This window comes from Cygnus atratus, chromosome 1 (assembly GCF_013377495.2).
Source record: "Cygnus atratus isolate AKBS03 ecotype Queensland, Australia chromosome 1, CAtr_DNAZoo_HiC_assembly, whole genome shotgun sequence".
NCBI classification, from domain to species: domain Eukaryota; kingdom Metazoa; phylum Chordata; class Aves; order Anseriformes; family Anatidae; genus Cygnus; species Cygnus atratus.
Genome location: NC_066362.1, coordinates 99,098,466 through 99,118,004, shown reverse-complemented (window position 1 = coordinate 99,118,004; position 19,539 = coordinate 99,098,466). Strand labels below are relative to the sequence as shown.

At 46.3% G+C, this 19,539-nt stretch overlaps 1 protein-coding gene across 1 annotated transcript in view; it reads right to left on the bottom strand.

The window, feature by feature from the left end:
- Positions 1-19,539, bottom strand: part of WDR3 (WD repeat domain 3) — a 22,744-nt gene continuing 3,205 nt past the window's right edge. The window contains exons 4-26 of the mRNA XM_035540322.2: positions 19,028-19,106; positions 18,578-18,676; positions 18,005-18,115; positions 16,888-16,989; positions 16,673-16,770; positions 15,636-15,734; positions 15,073-15,303; positions 14,725-14,818; positions 13,975-14,076; positions 11,929-12,014; positions 11,351-11,486; positions 10,651-10,707; positions 9,983-10,083; positions 9,362-9,473; positions 9,113-9,247; positions 7,497-7,547; positions 6,809-6,874; positions 5,807-5,899; positions 5,185-5,232; positions 3,302-3,345; positions 2,693-2,821; positions 1,398-1,491; positions 1-783 (exon numbers count right to left, since the gene is read on the bottom strand). Coding sequence (XP_035396215.1) covers positions 628-783; positions 1,398-1,491; positions 2,693-2,821; positions 3,302-3,345; positions 5,185-5,232; positions 5,807-5,899; positions 6,809-6,874; positions 7,497-7,547; positions 9,113-9,247; positions 9,362-9,473; positions 9,983-10,083; positions 10,651-10,707; positions 11,351-11,486; positions 11,929-12,014; positions 13,975-14,076; positions 14,725-14,818; positions 15,073-15,303; positions 15,636-15,734; positions 16,673-16,770; positions 16,888-16,989; positions 18,005-18,115; positions 18,578-18,676; positions 19,028-19,106 — 2,323 coding nt within the window. The 3' untranslated portion in view covers positions 1-627. The remainder of the gene's footprint in view (positions 784-1,397; positions 1,492-2,692; positions 2,822-3,301; positions 3,346-5,184; positions 5,233-5,806; positions 5,900-6,808; positions 6,875-7,496; positions 7,548-9,112; positions 9,248-9,361; positions 9,474-9,982; positions 10,084-10,650; positions 10,708-11,350; positions 11,487-11,928; positions 12,015-13,974; positions 14,077-14,724; positions 14,819-15,072; positions 15,304-15,635; positions 15,735-16,672; positions 16,771-16,887; positions 16,990-18,004; positions 18,116-18,577; positions 18,677-19,027; positions 19,107-19,539) is intronic.

Genomic DNA, 19,539 nt, shown 5'->3' with positions numbered 1-19,539 from the left:
TAAAACATGGTGAAGCAGTTGAGGCTTTACTATAAAAATATCAGGACAAAACTCCATGAACAAAGTTGTCTTATAAAGCATATATAATCATGTCTTGAACAGAGCAGAGTTTTCTCCGTGTTCCACTAAAAAGTGAGTGGCTGTAGACCAAGTTGTCACACTGCTGAAGTCTCATAGCCTTGCACACAGCTTTTAAGCACTTCCACAAGTCACCAGCAGGTGTCAAAACAGAACAAAATCTTGCCAGCTGCCTTCCAGGGATAAGGCATGGTCTCACTGTCAGTCCACGTGCTGACTCACCGCATTCAGTTAACATGCTGCCAGTGAGCTGATCTCTTCTCCAGAAGAAATCAACTCAAATTCTAACAGGCATTCTGATAGAGGAAAGGCATGCACCTGTCACAGCCACCCCAGAAGTGGTTCAAACACATACGTATACAGCAGAACACAGAGAGTTCATCTCACTAGGCAGAGAGAATCTTTCTGTGTTGGCATTGTCCCCAGAGGGCACAGACTTCATCCCAGTCACTCGACATCATTAGAGATGTTCAGCCACTAGAAAGTTCCAAGGCCAGCACTGAGGTTACATGGCCCCATCCAGGTGTTCTGGGTCTCGGGCAGCAAATGCTAAACCACTGCAAGAATCATCTTTTCTTTCTTCTTCCTCTTCCTCTTCTTCTCCTCAAAACGGTCAGTAGCATCAGCAAAAAACATGACCTCATCCTTGGCCTCAATCTCCCTCTTCAGATGCTGGAGCCCTGCCATGTTAAATCCCAGCACATCCTGTAGAGACAGACAAGCACCACACTGTTCGGCGTATCTCAAGCTTGTTAGGTGGCAGAAGGTCCTGCTGCCTGGAACAGGTGACAGTCTGGCCACCCTTTACTGAGAACTGATTAAAGCAAGACAATCCCCCAGATTTAAATAAACTTCAGCTGAATAGGAGAACAACCAGACCTGCACTCTGTTCCCCACATTTCTTTGTTAATAAGAGATATAATCCACTATCCTCTGAAAGACAAGTTGTTGACAGTCATCTGAAGTTGTCTTTGGAAAGACACCAGCAGTCTGTATTTGAGAGGTTAGTAGCCCACAAAAAGCCAAAGAGAAGTTAAGAGTTCATTTACCTCTACTAGAGAGCCAAAGCCCAATTACACATATCAAAGAAAACCAAGAGTAAGTGAATGGGAGGGGAAAGGGAGAGGGAGAGAGCACACGCATCACTGGATATTCTCACATCAGTTAGAACATAAGGAAAATCCAGCCAATTTGCACAGGAAGAATGTTAAATGGGCTCAAGACCTCCAACCAGCTTTCCCACTGGATACCACATGCTCCCAGCCATTGGCCAATCCTGTTATTCCAGATCCTGGAAAAGGAGAGGCTGCAACACTCACCCGGGCCTCACTGACTCTGGAGATGGTGGTTTTCTTCAGGTTTTCTATCACTGTCACCAGCATCTGGTTGGTTGTTATCTGACCAAAATGTATCCTGGGAACAAAGCAGGCAGAGAGCTCTGATGTACAGATGCAGCATTGTTCTTAAAAACATCATTTAGGCCCTCTCCCGAACCTCTGTATTTTCTGGATATAGGATTTTTTTTTTTATTATTATTATTTATGCCTGCCTAGACCAGATTTATATAACAGGCATGGACGAATTTATCTGGAAGAAACTGCTTTCTGAAGATTCTTTTTAACATATGAATAGTTCAAGGGAAAGGTCTCCCTGGGGCACCACTTGAAGACATGGGTGCATGTGGACAATGACTGTGCTAGCGACTGGTGGGTGCCATTTCAACCTTGATGTAGAATCTTTCATATGACTGGGGCAGGATAAGCAACCCACATCAACATGTGCACATCAGCACTCAGCATCCTGATTAGTCTGTTTCCCACACACCATTTGGTGCAGCTAGGGGCTGCAGCAATTCCTCATCTCCCACAGAGAGGGATTTATTCCCAAGGTGGCTTCCCAAAAGCTTCAGAGCCATAAATACATGACAAAGTCCAAATTCTCCCCACACACTTATGCTGCATTCACAGCAAGCAATGTAGTCTTTACAGCTCCGAGAGAATCACAGAATGGCTCGGGTTGGAAGGGACCTTAAAAGATCATCTAGTTCCAACCCCCTGCCATAGGCAGGGATGTCACCCACTAGATCAGGTTGGCCAAGGCCCCATCCAACCTGGCCTTGAACACCTCCAGGGATGGGGCATCCACAACCTCTCTGGGCAACCTGTTCCAGTGCCTCACTAACCTTACAGTGAAGAATCTCCTAATGTCTAGTCTAAATCTATCCTCTTTAGCTTAGGACTATTCCCCCTTGTCCTATCATTATCTACCCGAGTAGAGAATTCTCCATCTTTTTTGTAAGACCTCTTTAAGTACGGAAAGGTTGCAATGAGACCTTCCTGGAGCCTACTCTTCTTCAGGCTGAACATCCCCAGCTCTCTCAGCCTTTCTTCGTAGGAGAGGTGCTCCAGAGAGAAAGGGTGTATTTCTGTACTGGCTTACAGCACAGGAGCAAGGAGCACCTCTCTGTTCACATGAACTGGCACAAAGTGAGTTCAAGAGGAGCCCAAAGGAACATGACCAAAGCCTTGTTAGGGCTTCCTGGCATCCAGGATCTGGACAGCAATGGCAGCTGAACTAAGACAAGCAGGCCTGTCTGGGCAGATGCAAGACTCACTTGAGCAGGAAGAGGAGAGCACGGCACAGGAGTTCAACTTCCGCACCCAAGCGAATATATTCATTGAAGAGTCTGAGCAGGTCAGGGACGTAGGAGAAGGGCAGCACCAGGAGAGACTCTTCCAGCTCACTGAGGTGGAAACAAAGGTATTGAAAGAGTAGTCTCAGCCACTGCACTGCTACAGATGAACAAGGAACATGGGAAGGTTCTGGCACAAAAGCTGTACTAAGTGTTCCCCACTGCTGATCCATGCCTGCCCACAAAGCACAGTGCATCTGCACAGACCAGATCCAGGGCTAGTAGACACCTTCTGGCATAAAGCAGGCACACAGCCTTCCCTCCTCAGCATCCCCAGGCTGCTCTTCACATACACATGCATCTCCAGGCAGCCAACCCGCATACACAAGCTTCATCCAACACACCCCATGGAAGAACAATTTCCATTTCCCAGTTCCACGCATGCTCAAAAAAGACCGTCAGAGACAGTAACCTCCGTGCTTTACAGCACTGCCCACTCTAGCACAAGGTCCATCGCAAGACACCAAACAACCCTGGACCCAGAAACCCAATCGAACACAAACCTGTTCAGCAATAAGACTCAGAACTCACCTTGACTTGACCTTCTTGAAAACTTCTAGCACGTACTCGGAAGGCTGTAACAGAGGAAAGACACCAGCTCTGCGTATCAAGAAACATTCCAAGACAAACATGTGCCTTACAGTACATTTCACCCAGTTAAAACAAATGCAGTCACATCTTGTGAGATGGACAAATCAATACGAATATAACGAAGAAGAACACCCCTGCAGCACCAGTCAGCTACCAGTCTGGAAATTCTCCCTCCACAAAACATAAACCCAACCTTCTCAGGATACATTAAACTGGTGAAGAATACTTTAAGAAAACTAGTTTATATTCAACTAGCTAAATTATCTGCCAGCTAAATAAAACCAGCTATCAACTAGATAAATAAAGACTTGGTGAAACAGACAAATTACACATACAAAACCTTATGCAAACTCATCTCCGAAAGACTTAATGATTCACGCTACTCCTGCTTTAAGTTTGGCACACACAGAGCAGAGCTGCCAAGTGCCAAAGAGAAGTGCCTAAATACCAAGTCATAGGATTTAATTCACTTCTGTTCAGTCTATGGACCATATAATTAACTACACCTATAATCACAGAGGAAGGAACAGAATGGCTCTGTAGAAGGAAGACAAAAGGCGGTTTCACTTGACGTGGCACACTTCAGAAAGGGGAGAATGAAAAAACAAGGGTCTTTATGAGGGTATTTAAAAATGCATACTGTAAGTATGTATCAGAATAAACCATGAGAACTAAAAATGAATCTACTCAGAGTACTGGAATTTTATTTATCAATTAAATCCATGCATCTGTGCATGTGTATTTTGTACAGTCAGAAACTTCCAGAATATAACGAAAACTGTCATGTACTAACTATGACATAAGCAGGTAAAGGCACTACCTCTAGCCCTGCATTACCTGAGCATTTAACTACCATATGAAATTCTCTCAATGTAGATTCTCTACAAAAAGAATCAGAATTACTAAGAGCTGCACCAATACCATAAAAATAAACCTGGGCGGCTACAACACAGCCCTGCCTTGCTAGGTGCTGCCCTGCCCAGCTGATTTAGGTCAGAAAGCATCCATGTGCTTCTAGCTCCTGCTTCTCAAGTCAAAGCAACACAGTAGATATGCTGGGACAAGTGTTCCACAATCAAAGCCTCTCCCAGGAAAGAAGATAACAGACCGTCAACACATAAGGTATTTTTGTTCATGGGTTGACACAGTAAATGCTCATCATGGTCAGCTCACCACATAACAAGACATGTCGTAACTTGCCACTGTGTTTTTACCCAGCAACCTAGCACTCAGGCACTCTTCCAGGACCTTCACTGTACAATGAAACTGAATGAAATAAATTGCTACTTACTAAGCCACAGGATTTCATTCACCCCTATTCAAACTATTTAACTCACGCTTAAACATGCCTGTATTTACAGAGTAAAGGGGAGAATGGTTCTGGTTAAGTGCTTACAGATGCCACATTGCCAGGGCAGCACAGGTTTTCAATTACCAATTCCAGTGGATGCTCAGGTATTTTATATCAGATGGCACAGCTCCACCAGAATATGCTATAGCAGGAAGATGTGCTGGCTCAGGAAAGATTTGAAATAGCAGGGAAAGCATCTTGGAGAATACCAAAATGACTGACTCAACCTGTACACAAGGTCAAGGCTACCATCAGGGTTATGGCCAGCTGCTTTACTTTTATTATACACATACAAAAAAAAAAAATCTGTTCACTTTGCACACGAAGCAGAAGTGCTGCATTTTCATTTCAAGTTGAACCAAAAAATCTTCCCTCCCCACAACAACCCGATGCTTTGGCTCAGACAGAAAACCAAACAGCCTCATTCCCATTGAGGAAGGCAGACAGCCTGTGGCCTGGGCACTCCACTTACTGTAATGTTTCCATAGGCACGGAGAATGGGATTGACAGGATAGGGAACCTGGAGACACAGAATGGGTTAGAATGAGGCAGGTGTGTGTCTACAAATGCATGTTCCCAGAGAAAACTAACCCACAGTACAACACAGCTTTTATCAAATGTCTTTATGCAATTCCCACACTTCCACCCTCCTCAGAACCTCACTGAAGGCCTCATTTGTAGCTGCAAGACAACCTATTCTCAGACATGCATGACTAACTCAAATACATATGAATTTTCTTCCACTGCTTATTGCCACTTGACTTTTACCCACTTATATGGCAGCCATTTATTTAGCCAGAAGTGTTGAGATGAAGGCAAGGAACAGGCTACGTGATGGGATGAATTTGCAGCAGTATAGACTCCCAGAGACAAAACCTACATCCTACTATGACTTTAAATACAAAAATCCTTGGAAAAAACACACCACTAACTGTGCTCCAGAGCACAGTGCCATCCTGTTCTCTGAAAGACTTCAAATCTCTCCTGTTCCCAGCTGTCCTGATTTTATCTGCACGCTGAGCCTTTCCACCAAGGTGACAGCTGGAAAGATACACCCACACACCCTGGGACTGGGACTTTCCTCAGTCTTTTACCTCTTTTCCTGCAGCTTTGCATATGGCCTTGTGCTCCTTCAGTTTTGCCATCTCTTCTCTGTACAGCTCGATAGCCTCCATGATCCGCTCAGCCTGCGCAGCACAGGAACAGCACCGTCAGTCACACCACACAAGCCAAAGCAAAGCTCATGTCCCACTGGACAAACGGAGGGGGATGCCGCGGGGCTGACTTGGAGCATCACAGGACATCTTTCTCAGAAAGGTAACGCCTATTCCAGACCACACTGCTACTCTGAGCACATCAATCGTGTCCTGAAGGAGTCAAACACCATCCACATTCCCCCAGCTGCCCAGGGTGCAGCTTCAATTACTGCCTTGATGTTGGAACTGCATAGTTCAATGTTAGAGAGACACAGCAAGCGCTACCCCTTTGAGGAAAAAGCTAGGGTCAGGCCATTTTTACTATTCAGACTAAGAATTTTCTCTGTATTTACAAGAGCACCAGACCGTTCAAATCTGTGGCCATGAAATTCCGCACCCCTGCCTCAGGCACTGCAATAAATTTCCACTTTGCTCAGGTGCTCACAGGACTCCTCAGCCCTTGGAGGACAGGCTGATACCTACAGATTACTCCAGCTGCCTTGTGCTTCTTTTAGCTGCAACCCCCGAAGGGCAAGAACACCCCTGTCTGTCCCACACGACAGGCAGAGAAACGTGCAGCTTGAGTATCTACAGGACTCTCACTCCTCGTTCTGTGGAGAGACCTTGGGAGGAGGTCATTCCTCGTGGGTGAACCCTCCAGAGCCTTGAAGAAGGTCACATCCCTCTCTGTTGGCCACAGAGCAAGACAGACTACTCCTGCAGGCAGAAGCAATTCTGCACCTGCACCTTTGTATCTCTTAGATCAACTCCTCTGAGTTGCTGCACTTATGTAACAGCACAGATTTCTCCTCTTCAAACTCGTGTTCTGACTGTGTGAAACCCGTTCTTTGAGAGATCAATAAGGCACAAGGCATTGCTGGGGGATCCATGCAATCTTACCGCTTTGATGGTTTCAATGGTCTTCTTCCCTGCCAGCCCCGTCTCTCCTTGTGTCTCTCCAGCCACCTACAAAACACAGAGTTTGCAGTTCCGTCCTGCAGCAGCCAGAAGCTGATACATGCAGGCACCCCCTGCATGTAATCAGGGCCATTCCCTAAACTTGTCATTTGTCTGAGGTGTTAAAGAACTTCCCAAGTGCACAGCTCTTGCACGGGAACAGAGGCATCGTGTTAACACTGAGCTCTGGGAGGCCAGTAAACATGGTTCTTGCTCCACTAAACGAGGCTAAGTGATCCGCCCACTGTCAAAACCGCCAGCAACACAACCCCAGAAACTGTGCAAGAGGGATCAGACTTCCCCACCCATCCAGGACCTGGAAGCGGCTGGCACAAGGAAGCACAATCTTGCTGAGGAGCTTCTGGGGATGTGAACAGTGGAGATATTTTGCATCCACAGTTACTGTGTGGCAGTTTGGTGAGCTCCACGCACACTCCTGAAATTGTCTGTAGCAAGTACCAGAGTCAACTCTATCACCACAGCTTTAGCAGCACCTTCTCCCACACACTTCCTTGAAGCAATAAAATCACCAGTCTTCCCTGACACCTCTTCTGTGTCTCTTACAGAAATACTGACTTACGAAGGAGCTCTGTACAGTCAGACTGACACACACTCAGATGGCACAACTCACCACAGGCTGATCTTCCTTCGCCACACTTTCTTCATACTCAGCTTCTCGTTGCTGCAGTGAATGAGGACACAATGCATTAACACTGGTGAACAGGTGGCAAGCAAGGGGACAAGTCCCTTCCAGGCTGGTTGAGCAACAGAGCCTGCAGCTTCTCACAGCCCAGTGCAGAAACCACGACTCATCAGCAGAGATCAACGCCAGTGCAAAATGCCTGCTTGTCACTGGTCCCCTCCCCACAGAGAACTTTGACATCTCCCAGACAGAAAGAAATCAGGGTCTGCAATCTGGATGCTGGAACAGGCAGCCCACAGACAGCCCATCAGGCTGAGACAGAGACAACAGCAATTCAGCACCAGACTGAACAGCATGTGGCATGAAGCACAGAAGAAATAAGCCTAGTCAAGTTCCAGGACTGTTCTAGCCTGCAAGAAGAGTCTCCTGCCCACCATCTCCCACATTCATAGGGCTCCATCACTGTGTAATACACTACTAGTGTATTCATGCCCACCTTGTTACTCAAATATGCCCCAAAAGACACTTTTCATGTCTGGAAAAGGAACTCTGTTTCTCCTGTTACCATCAGCTTTCCCAGCACACCAGCTACTGGGCATCACGATGCTGCCTATGGGTCACCTCAGCTCTCTGCAAACAGGCTGGGATAAAAACATTTCTTGTGGGTTTCTCAACCACTCTTGCTTCTGCACATGCTGCTACAGCCTTTCCCCACTGTGGTTTGAGAACTTCTTTAAGAATGGGAGACAGAGGGAAATAGCAAAACACAAGAGTTACAGTTTGTCCCAGAGTAATTTCCCATGGGAGGTGTGAAAAAATGCTACCCCCACTCCAAGGGTGGTTCAGCACTGAAACAGGTGCTCAGCCTGAAAAAATGTCCGTCATTGGAGATGCTCAGGAATAACCAAGGCAAGTCTTTCAGCAACATAACAGGGCTTTAGTGTCAGCCTGCTGTGAGCAGGGGGTTGGACTACAGACCCCCGGAGCTTCCCTCACACCAGAGTCCTGTGAGTATGACTCCTCACAATACAGGTTTAGAAGGAGTAGAAGGGGCTTCTTGTAGCATCCCTGAGCTCTGGGGCCTGATACTAAACAGAATGGGATTCTCACACTTGGAAAAGGGGAAACCAAAGCAAAAGGCATTTAACAGGAGCAGCGCTCTCCATCACCCCACAACGGCCACCTGCTCAACTGCCTCCAAAACACATTTGAGTGGAAGACAGCACAAGAGAATAAGAGATGCTTGAAAAGGAGCTTGAAGGATGAAGCCAGCAAAACTGCAGAAAACCACAACTACAGAGGAAAACCTGGGAAGCAGGACAGAAGCAAAGCAGAGGGCAAGTTAGCCAGGCATCTGCAATGCAGTACAGACAAGAGAGCACCAGCAACATTTGCAGTGCTGTCTCCAGACAGCTCAAGGCAACAGTCCAAGCGTGCAGAAGATGGAAATCAACCTTGGCACCTCAACACCAGGCTGTGGTTAGTGAGAAGCAAGTCTGCCAAGCGTGGAGCCAGACTCTTCCGCAGTGAAAAATGAGGAATCCGCCTGCTGGGGAGAAAACAGTTCTGGAAGTTCTTTTTGGCAGGAAAAATGCAACTCTCACCATCTCCCTCTCCTCTTCCAAAACAAGTGGCTCCCTTGTCCTTTCCCAGAGGCGCAGGGACTTGTCATGGGATGCTGACACCACGTAGTCTCCATTGGGACTGAGTGCCAAACACCATACCTCCTGGTGATGCCCCTACAGAGTAGAGAAAGGAGGCAAGACATGAACACCACACAGCTCCCACTCCTGAGGAAAGTGCTGCTCACACAGGGATAACAGTTCCTTTCAACAGCCTCCCAGACTTCCTACCTCCAGCGTCTGGATGTGCTCAAATTTATCTGCATCCCACTGTTTAATCTTGTTGTCCTTCCCAGCTGTGAAGAAGAGATGAGATTTGGCCACAAACTGGAGATACATCACACTGGGAGGGAAAAAAATAGGGGAGAAAGGAATCTCAAAATACATGTGTATACAGCAGAATATTTCAAACCCCTGTAGCCCTCATCACCACCTGTCTCTGGAGAAATGCCTTCCGACACCAGCCCCCACTGTAGCCACCATGTTCTCCAAGGCAGAGTCTGGCCTGGGACAAACAGCACCAGCTGCTGCCGGAGGGCAGGAGCACCCCATGGAGCCAGTGATGTTTGCAACAAGAACGCTGTGAGCCCAGCTGCTACCAGACAGCTCTAGCCACACTTGTGCTTGTTGTGGCCCACTGACTGGGACTATCCATGGAAAGCCCAGCTCACGGGCTTGGTGCTAATACAAGGGACCTTGTAGAAAAGGTAGCCAAAGGCTCAAATTCACCCATTTGGGGAACACTATTGATGACTTTTCCCCAATATGCCAGGCAAAAAGGTCAATGCTGGATCACAACCCCTTGAAGATAAAGCAGCCCACAACCCAGAGATGCTGTGGGATTCGACTGACCTGTCATCATGGGCAAAGAGAGAGCGGTGACAGTCCCCAAAATCCAAGCCCCAAATCTTCACATTCCTATCAGCAGAGCCAGTAGCAATTAGAGCCCCATCCTACAGAGAAATACAGAGAAGAAAGGTGTGGACAGCTGGCTGGCAGCCCTGTGAGGAATCACCAGTGAACCAGTGACTAAGCAGTGCCAAGGCACTGGCTCCTGAAATATCCCCTCCTGATCCCTCCACCTCTTGCCTTATGGTGGCACATCCTTGTGGTACTGGCACAGCTCATGGACAGTACCCAGACTTTTCTGAACCTCTGCAGGCATTTGAGACCTTAACTAACTCTTGATGTTTTTGGCTTCCAATGGGCCTCATTTCAAGACCATCCCAGAGCAAGACACAGCCCAAGAAGGAACAGGCACGAAGAGGTTGCTCCAACTCAGCACCTGCTCTGTGCTCCTGCTAACAAAGAATTCAGGCTCCACTCAAGTTAGTAACTTCAGCAGAGTGAGCAGAGATCAGGAGGGGCTTGCTGTGTCCCATCAAGAAACTGCTGACTAGGTCAGGAGCAAGGTGATGAGAGCATTATCCCAGCAGCCCTGCTGCCAGCAGAGGTTCTCACAGTCATCAACATCACCACAGTCCCACCTGCAACAGATGCACACCCCTAATGATACTTACATAGGAGATGTCCATGCACAACACTGGCAGCTTGTGTCCGTACAGAGAGAGGAAAAACTGAAGGAGAAGGATGTCTTAGTTAGACATGCTGGGAATAGCTGTGTGAAAATGTCAAGCTCCTGGCTAGCTCTGCTCTGCCACAGGACGCCTGTCTTTCTAGCACCACCCTACCTTCGCTCTTACTCTGAGCACAAGCAGCAGCAGGATGTTTTTGCAGAACTGTGATGGGGCGTAAGGAGACAAGCAAACTGAGCTAACTGGTTCTATCACTGCCTATAGAGTTTCTCTCTGTTTCACTTTGCATAGCTGTCACTGTTGGTCTTCCTTCTGTCATTTCCCTGCCTCAAACTGTATGAGACAGATTCTCCTCCTCCAGGATTTGCCCATGCTATGCCCTATTTAAGTGCCACGTGTGACACTGCGCCATCTCCACCCTTACAGTGCCATGCAGCTCTGGCACACCATCACACCTGCTGGGTTAGAGTGAATCTAAACCTGCAGGTTTCACAACCCTTTCCAGATCAAACATATTTTCTCCCCAGTGTGGGCAGGCCAAGGCTCTGTCAGTTTTGTTGGCAGGCAAGTACCTGACATGGGACACGTGGTCTCTCTTTGATTTTCACTAGTGCCCTGCAATAAACGCGCACTCTTCCAACATATCCCTGTCCTGCACAGCCTCACAGCCCATATGGTCATGCACCTTGAGTGTGTCAGTGTAGAAAATCTTCACAGTGCAATCCAGCAAGGAGACAGCCAGCAGTTTCTGGTTGGGGCTGTAACGCACACACAGAACATCTTCGTCCAGCTGCAAGACGCGCACCTGCTTCATGGACAGCCTGGCAACACGAAGAGAGAAAAAACACAGTTGTTATCCCAAAGGAACAAACTGGGAAGAAGCATGAATACAACCTCTACAATAGTTAATCCTAACATGCAGCATCTTGTTTCTCATCAGGACTTGAGGAAGACAGGATTAGAAATGAGCACAGCACTGCAGGGTGACAGACTCCACTGCTAAATTTACCACTTAACGAGCTGCAGACCCATCCTGTGATTAGTGGCTAAATCAGACACAAGCAAGGGACCATGACATAACAAGTTCCCTTCCTCAGCTAGGCTCAGACCTCCACAAAACTGCTCTGAGCTCTGACACTCTTCTCCCTGCATTCCATGCACATGTCATTGGCAATTCTTGTGGTGCAAAGCAAAAGCCAAAGCAACCATCAGTAAGAATGAATACTGCAGCTGAATGCAGTCTAGAACAGTTTCTTTTCTCACCTTTTCTGAACGCTGCTCTCGTCCTTCACAAGCTCAAACTCCCAGAACTTGACGCATTTATCAGCACCTCCTGTCACAAAACCACGCTGCAGGGGAAGAACAAAGTTAATGTGAAATCATTTCCACCATAACATAGAAATTCTTCAGACAAGGAACTGTCAACTACAAGGAGGTTTTTGAAATGCCTCACATTCCCACAGCATTAATGATTAAGAGGACACTGTGAGGAACACTTGCTCTGGTTGGAACACACATTACTTATTGGCTCAGGAACAACAATTTCAAAAGCTCTGGCAGTCAGGTCTAAGACTGCAAATGTAAATCTGGACATGGACTGAAATTCTGGGACTGAAAGTAGTCATCTCAGATGTAGGTAATGAAGTGCACGTGTTTTGTGTGTGGGCAAGCTGATGCTCTCGTTTCTGGATCACAAACCCCTCACCATCAAACCACAAGTACATCCTTCTAAAGGGTTGAATGAACACTTTTATATGAAGAACAAGGGTAAAAACTGCCCCATATGTTTTAACCTGCAGAGTAAACGAATCCAGGCAGGTCATTACTTGTTATGGCTTTGATTCCACTAAAAGCAACACTGTACCTTCTAGCACAAGCTGACCACTTCAGAAAATGAAGAAAAGCACACAGAACAAAGAGAAGAAAGTGAAAAGTTGACAGAAACCAACATGAATCTGAATTCTGACAACAGAGGAAAAAACAGTATACGAATAAAGAGACAGAAGTAGATTTCTTCAGCCGGGATAGCTAGGACAAACTCAGTGAGTCTGTGAATGTAAAATGGGAAAATAAAAATATAATTTTGGTAGCATTGACCATTTCTAGAGAGAAATGCAATAACTATTAAGCATCATGGGTCAGAAAGCATGTGGGTTCAGTAAACATTTCTCATCTGTTATGCTTAGGGAAAAGCCATGTACCCTAATCACATTACAAGACTGATGAAACACTGCTCCAAAAACTCACAAGACTGTCAAAAAGCAGCTACCTGTGTCAGACATTTATAAATCAATGGTTTCAGATTCCCCAAACCTAAGGCTTTACAGAGCAGAATTAGGTACTCTCTAAACTGCCAATGTACGTTCTCAATAACTTTAGAAATACAATGGGAGATCCAGGAAGAAACTATTATAACACCAGAATTCAGGTAGAGTAAACAGGCAGGCCTATTAATTGTGAGCATGGGCAACAGAAGTGACAGGTGATCGCAGTTCAACCAAAGTAAACTGAATATCAATTAAAACAAGCTTAGGGAAAATTAATGTAATGAAAATTATCCTTTTCCTTAAACCTAAAGCTGCAGTTCACAGAATCACAGCATGATTGAGGTTGGCAGAGCCCTCTGGAGGCCAGCTGGTCCAACCCCCCTGCCACCAGCAAAAAAAAAAAATGTAGTACTGTAAAAGGTACCACAAGAATGATTAAGAGCCTGGAAAACACATCCTGCAGGAACAGATAGGAGAAGTCTAGCCTAAGCATCATCAGATGGATGGGGAGGGTGATATGGTCACTCAGCAAGAGTGCAACACAAAGAAACACCATGTTAACAGGATCTTTAATACAGCAAACAAAGGTACCAGCAAGTCCAGCAGCTGGGAGTTAAAGCTCAGCAAGTTGAAATTACAAAGCAGCAGAAAATTTAACAAGGAGGATAATGAGCCACTGCAGCAGGTTACAGGTGGCTGAAGTTCTCCATAGCTGGAACACACCCACAAGACATATACTGCTGCACACACAATGTGTGGGGAAGTGTGAGTTCTCAGTCGTACAGAAGCCAGATGAGACAAGGAGGATGGCCCCAGCCAGCCCAAAGACTCACTGTGATGTGCCACGCAAGCGCAGAGAGATATTTCATCAAATTGTGCATATATCCACAGCCCAAGTTCTTTGATGCTACCAGCTGCATCCTCCACCTCCCGTGATTAGGGGGTTCCCATGCTCCCACCAGTAGCACAAACACAGCACGATAGGAAGGAGCTACACAAAAACACGTGCAACATACAATGCTTAGAAGAGTGGCTGAGATACCTGGTCTGGTGAAAGGGCAATGGACCACACTGCCCCGTCGTGAGCATTAAGTGTCTCCATCATACTCCCAGAAGCCAGGTCATACAGCTGCAGCTTCCCTGTCTGGGGAGAAAGACACAACAAAGAGGACCAAACAGCCCCTCCACATTCACAGAACACTCCAGGAACAGCTTATGGAGCATTAATCAGATCTGCAAACAGACCTTAGGTGCTAGAGAGGTCTCCCAGAAATGACAAAAAGAAGAATGGGTGAGACTCCAGCAGTGACAAAGCAGCCATGCATTAATGGAGAAACAAAGCTCCAAAGGTAGAGGAGAGCTCAGAGGAAATACTCCCAGGTTACACAATCCATAGGAGGAGTCAGGGCAGGGCCCTACTGACAGTAGAGGAGCTCTTGCTCCATTTGTGGGCTCAGCTGTCAAGGCTTCCATAGCTCCTCAGAGGGGAGCACACCTGTCATCTGTCTCCTGAACAGCCAGCTTCATTAGATGGCTGTCACGCACAGATGGTCAAACTCCTGGTCTCCATCTGGGACTTCCCAAAGCCCTCCCCGGCTGTCCAGCTCAAGCCATAGGAGCTACATAAAGACTCTGGGAATAGGACAGGCACTGTCACTGAGAGTTTTGCACCTAAAACAGAGTGTTCCAGGTCAGGAAATGCAATGCATTTTCATTAAGGCTGCCTTAATGACATTTTCGGAACATACTCCCGGGCCTGGGCAGTCAGGAGTGCAGAAGGGACACTATTTACCTTGGTGCCAATGATAACCTGCCGATCTCCTGGGACAAAGAACGAGCAGAGCGCGTACTCACAGTCCATTGTCCGGATGCACTGCAAGGTTGACCTGTGGACAAAGGCAGAGTCCAAAACCTCTTATCACACAAGATCTGGCCCAAGTGAGACACGCTCAAGATACTGCATCACCATACTGTTCTGTTTACTTTCTTTACTTAAGGAACATAAAGGAAGGAACACACTATTTTATATTTCTCCATCATTCCCTCTTCCTTATCACCGTCTCCCCAAACACAGGATCTCTGAGTTCTGAGAGACTGACATGCACAGGGCAGAGGGGACTGACACAACTACACGGCATACCTGTTCCAAATCTTTACGGACTCTGCAGATGCTGAGAGAATGGCAATGTTGTCAGAGCTAAAAGCCAACGTCCTAACATCACTGCGGTGGCCTCCAATGCTTATCTTGGATGCACGGACAGCCTGTGGGACTTGCGCTGACAGGTTCAGCACGTATAACTCAATTATGTTGTTCTGGAGCAGCAACACAACCTTCAGCTCTCCTTTCGGAGAGAGAATCATGTCAAACGACCTGTTTGATTAGACAAAAAATCAGAACTGTACACAGGGGCCATAAGATAAAACACAGGAGGAATCAAGTATCAAGAACAACTGGAAAAGGGGAGAATAGACAGAGCGCATGCTACAAGCAAGTGCATGCTAAGCCACAGAGGGCTGCAAGAAGAGCACCACTTGGGACAGTGTGAATGGACCGGCAGATTACGGTAGGCTTCTGCTCAGCTCCAAGTTGAACAGTCTTCGAGGGGGGAACTTCTTCTACCTCCCCCATAATGAGCTGTGCAGAGCTCTTCCCAAGCAGCTGCATAACCACAGCTTAGCCTGTATAACAGGATTTCCACTTACTTGATTTTAGCGGAAGCTTTGATGTTAGTGACCCGCTGAATCTCCTCCTGCAGGCTCAGCTCCACATTCCCTTCAGGCTCCTCTTCCTCAGACTTTTGTCTACAGATGTCAGATAATGGAGGGGAGTCAAGTAACTCAGCACAGCCAACACAGACTAAGACAGGGTCAGAGAATAAGGAAACCACATAGCCTGCTGAAAACAATTGCCTTGTTATCCAGCAGTGCTAACACTTTTTAAGAACAGGGTTAGACAGTTAAATTCATGCTGGTATGCAAGCTACTACAGAGACAAACTCTCTCAAGGAAGGCAACCTCCTCTGGAAGGGAGCCAAAGCACTTGAACAAAGCACATTAGAATGGTGGATACAAAACAGACAACAGCATTGTGTTTGACGGGAAGATCAGCTTCTGCTCATCTCCTACCACTCACCAAAAGTCCTCATTCATTGCCAAAGTGACTCCAGATTTATCTGCCCTACGCTTCAGTTTCTACCCTGGAGCCAGACCTCTCCCTGTGGGCTACTGTGAGGCATCCATTAAGTACCAGGCTACCCAGAGAGCCATTTAACACAAAGTACCCATTAATAAAGCTCTGACCTGTATCTCTGCCTGCTGTAAAACAAGAGATGAGGTATCAGTCACTCTGACTTCTCAGATGAAACTCTCATTCCAGTATGTCTTACCAGAGACCTTATTTGATACAGCAAGCAGTGTAAATATGAATGTCAGGTAGAAGTGAAAGCTCTGGGGGAAAAAAAGACAAAACATTTTCTGCCCAGTCCCTTCCACACATTAGCTCTTTCTGCAGGCAAAGTACTCAGAAGGAATGTTTCTTGTGTTTTAAGGAAATTCCTTAGTCTCTGGGAGAAAGTAAGTGTTGCTTAGACATATGCCAAGGATTCACAAGAACAGTGCCCGCAAAATATCACAGCTAGCAGAGTCAGAATGACCAGCAGCTTTGAGTTCAACCACTGTGTCATGCTGCTTGAGGGGCTAACAGTTTTCTGGACACAGAGAGCATCCTCATAAATTCTTACTTGGCTTTTTTCTTCGCCTTCTTCATTTTCTTTTCCAATTTCTTTCGGACTTCCTCTTGAGAAAGGATGGAGAACACTTCCAGAACAGCATCAGTTCCCTAGAGACAGAGCAAACCGTCATAGGCATGCAAAGCCTTGGCTGGCACTTACAAATATTATCCAAGGTCTCTGAGAGCCTCTTCTACAACTCAACAGCAGAGCCCCCCATTACTTACATGGCAGGCCAAAATCTTGCCCGTTCGGTCTGTGGCAAGAGTAACTACTCGGTCTCTCCCTTCCCGCATGATGGATCCAACTTTACTGCACTTTAGGAGGCGCTACAGGAAAGAAAGAACCTTTGTCTGGAAGGTCAAGTGATATTCTCAAGCAAACTGAGAAACCTTCTTCAAAGGGAATTCAGGAGGAGAAGAGGGGGAAAATGAACCTGCAGGGTCCTGGTAGAACAAATAGCAAGGATAATCTAGGGACAAAACAATATATAGCTTACACAGATGCTACCTCCTTTCTTTATATCTAAAATGCAAGAAACATACCATTGACAGCCTCAGTGGAAAAATAACTTCATTCCTTTGGCAAATCATAGCCATTTAAGAAAAAAAGCTAAATTTCTATGCTGTAAAGGCAGGAGAGTTCAGCTCCTCTGTCACAAGAGGCAGAGCAGGTAGAGAATGGAGACTCTAAAACCAATGATTAAAGGGAGAGAAATCCTCTGAAAGGAAGTTAAGAAAATTCTTGAACAAGGTCAGTTACCTACCATAGCTACAAGCAGTCTGGAGTCAGAGAAAGATCTCAGAAACTTTCCCCAGAAAAACAGACTGGATGAAGCCTCCACCAGCAGCACAAGTGGGAATGGCTTTACACAATCCAATCTCATACCACATGGTGCCACCCTGACCCCATGCATCTATGCTTCTACTACCGACCTGCAAAAGCGAGCGTCAGCACTGAACTCACCAGCTGCCAAACAGCTAGTAACTACATCATTCCAACGTTGTTTAATGAAAGAGCTCTGCGAAACATTAAACACTTCGTGAACCACCCCCTCTCCCAAACGGAGGGCAAAGCAACACCTGTACATGCTTTGGCACAAACACTTCTGCTGATGTTCTGCAGATAAACGGGGCAGCAACTGCTGCTGAGGATGATGTTACAAAGCAAGACAAAAATTACCACATTTTCCCTAGCAGGCTAAATATCACACTTGGTGTATAAATTCAATACAGAAAAGCAATGTGTGAACAGCCCTCAAACTCCTGTTGACTCTGCAAGCGGCATCATGCAAATGAATTACATACACACCATCCCACAGACAGCGTGGAAAAGTGAGCTTACCTCTTCAGGGCCCTCATCTAACTCTAGGGTCTCATCCTCTTCAGTGTTTTTTTCTGCTACAGGTGAAGACCCTTTGCTTTTCTTGGATTCTGGCTCATCAGGGTCTTTTACCTGTTCACGGACAAAAATCCATAAGGAGTAACTTAAACCACAAAACCTAAGGTGTTCTGGTTCCTGTTTCACTTGCACTTCGTGTCCCTGAAGGAACAGTTAGTGTACACAGCAAAAACAGTGGACTACAGCATGCCTGTAGGCACCAAATGCTCCATGTCCTCCCCTGCTTGTCCCACAAAATTGTCTTCTCCAGCTGTAAGCCAGACAGCTGGAAGATCTGGCATACTCTGGAAAGTTTGTTCTGGATGTTCTTGCAGCTTCACGTGCAAGCTCAAAATACAGAAAACATCAAAAAGTCTATCCCAAGAGCAGCTTCTGGACCCCTCAGACAGCGAAGATGCTGCTTTGGCTCTGTTTCCCAGAACAGCAGTTGCATTTAATATGTTCTAGTCCCATTTTAGTCCAAATACAAGCAGATGGATGGGCAAGACTGGGGGGGTTACAGAGGGAATATCTTACCTCTTCTTGGATGTAACTAATATCCCACACTCTCAGCTCACTGTCAGCAGTCCCAGTGATCAGACGTTTCTCTTCTGATATCAAAGCCATCCCCCAAACCTGTCCAAAGGCACAACGTGAGGAATTGGTTTACGGCTCCTTTGACTGTCATAGCAATAGGAGAGCATCTTTAATTGATTTATTTAAATGGGAACCAAGAAGAAATTGGATGGAACTGGAATTTCCTCCAGGGACATCTGTATTGGAATTGTCACCCACTGTATATTGATGACAGTTCCTAGAAAGTTTGGAAGCCTCTCATTTGCTCATCTCTAAAGCTTAATAACAACCAAGAATATATCAGAGTTCTAGTTTACAACCCCTGCAAACAGAAAAAGCACAAAGTGAGACGTGACATATAATCCAAAGTCCCTCCATCTCTACAGCTCTCTGCACATTCATTTTCTTTACCTCCGTGCGGTGTCCAACCAGAGTTTTGAAGCAGTGCTGGGTGTCCAGGTCCCACCATTTCACCAATGTGTCTTTGCCACTATAACAAAAAAGAAAATCTCAAGACGTGAGGAAAGATTCCTAGAGCTCACGTAATACCATGAGCTTAGAAAGCTGAAGAAATACAATGTCATAAAATCTAAAACGTGCTGCAACATATCACAGATCAGCTGCTCAGAGTAGGAACACACTGAATTTCACAAGCTATGCAAGGACAAGAGTACAGCAACACAAAGATGCTGCAAAAAGGTATCTAGGAATTCATGAAAGTACTTCCTTCTCCAGATTCAGCTGCAAACCCCAGTGTCACACAGCCCCCTTTTTAGCTTATTTAGGGCAAGAACAATATTCTTTAGGGTGAGACCTGTAAGTGCAAAGTGCTGATCAAATTCTAAAGGTGCCTTTCAAACCTCCCTCCACGTTCTCAACCTGTGCTAAGCCTGTGCATTAACCAGGCTAGAACGAAAGCAAAC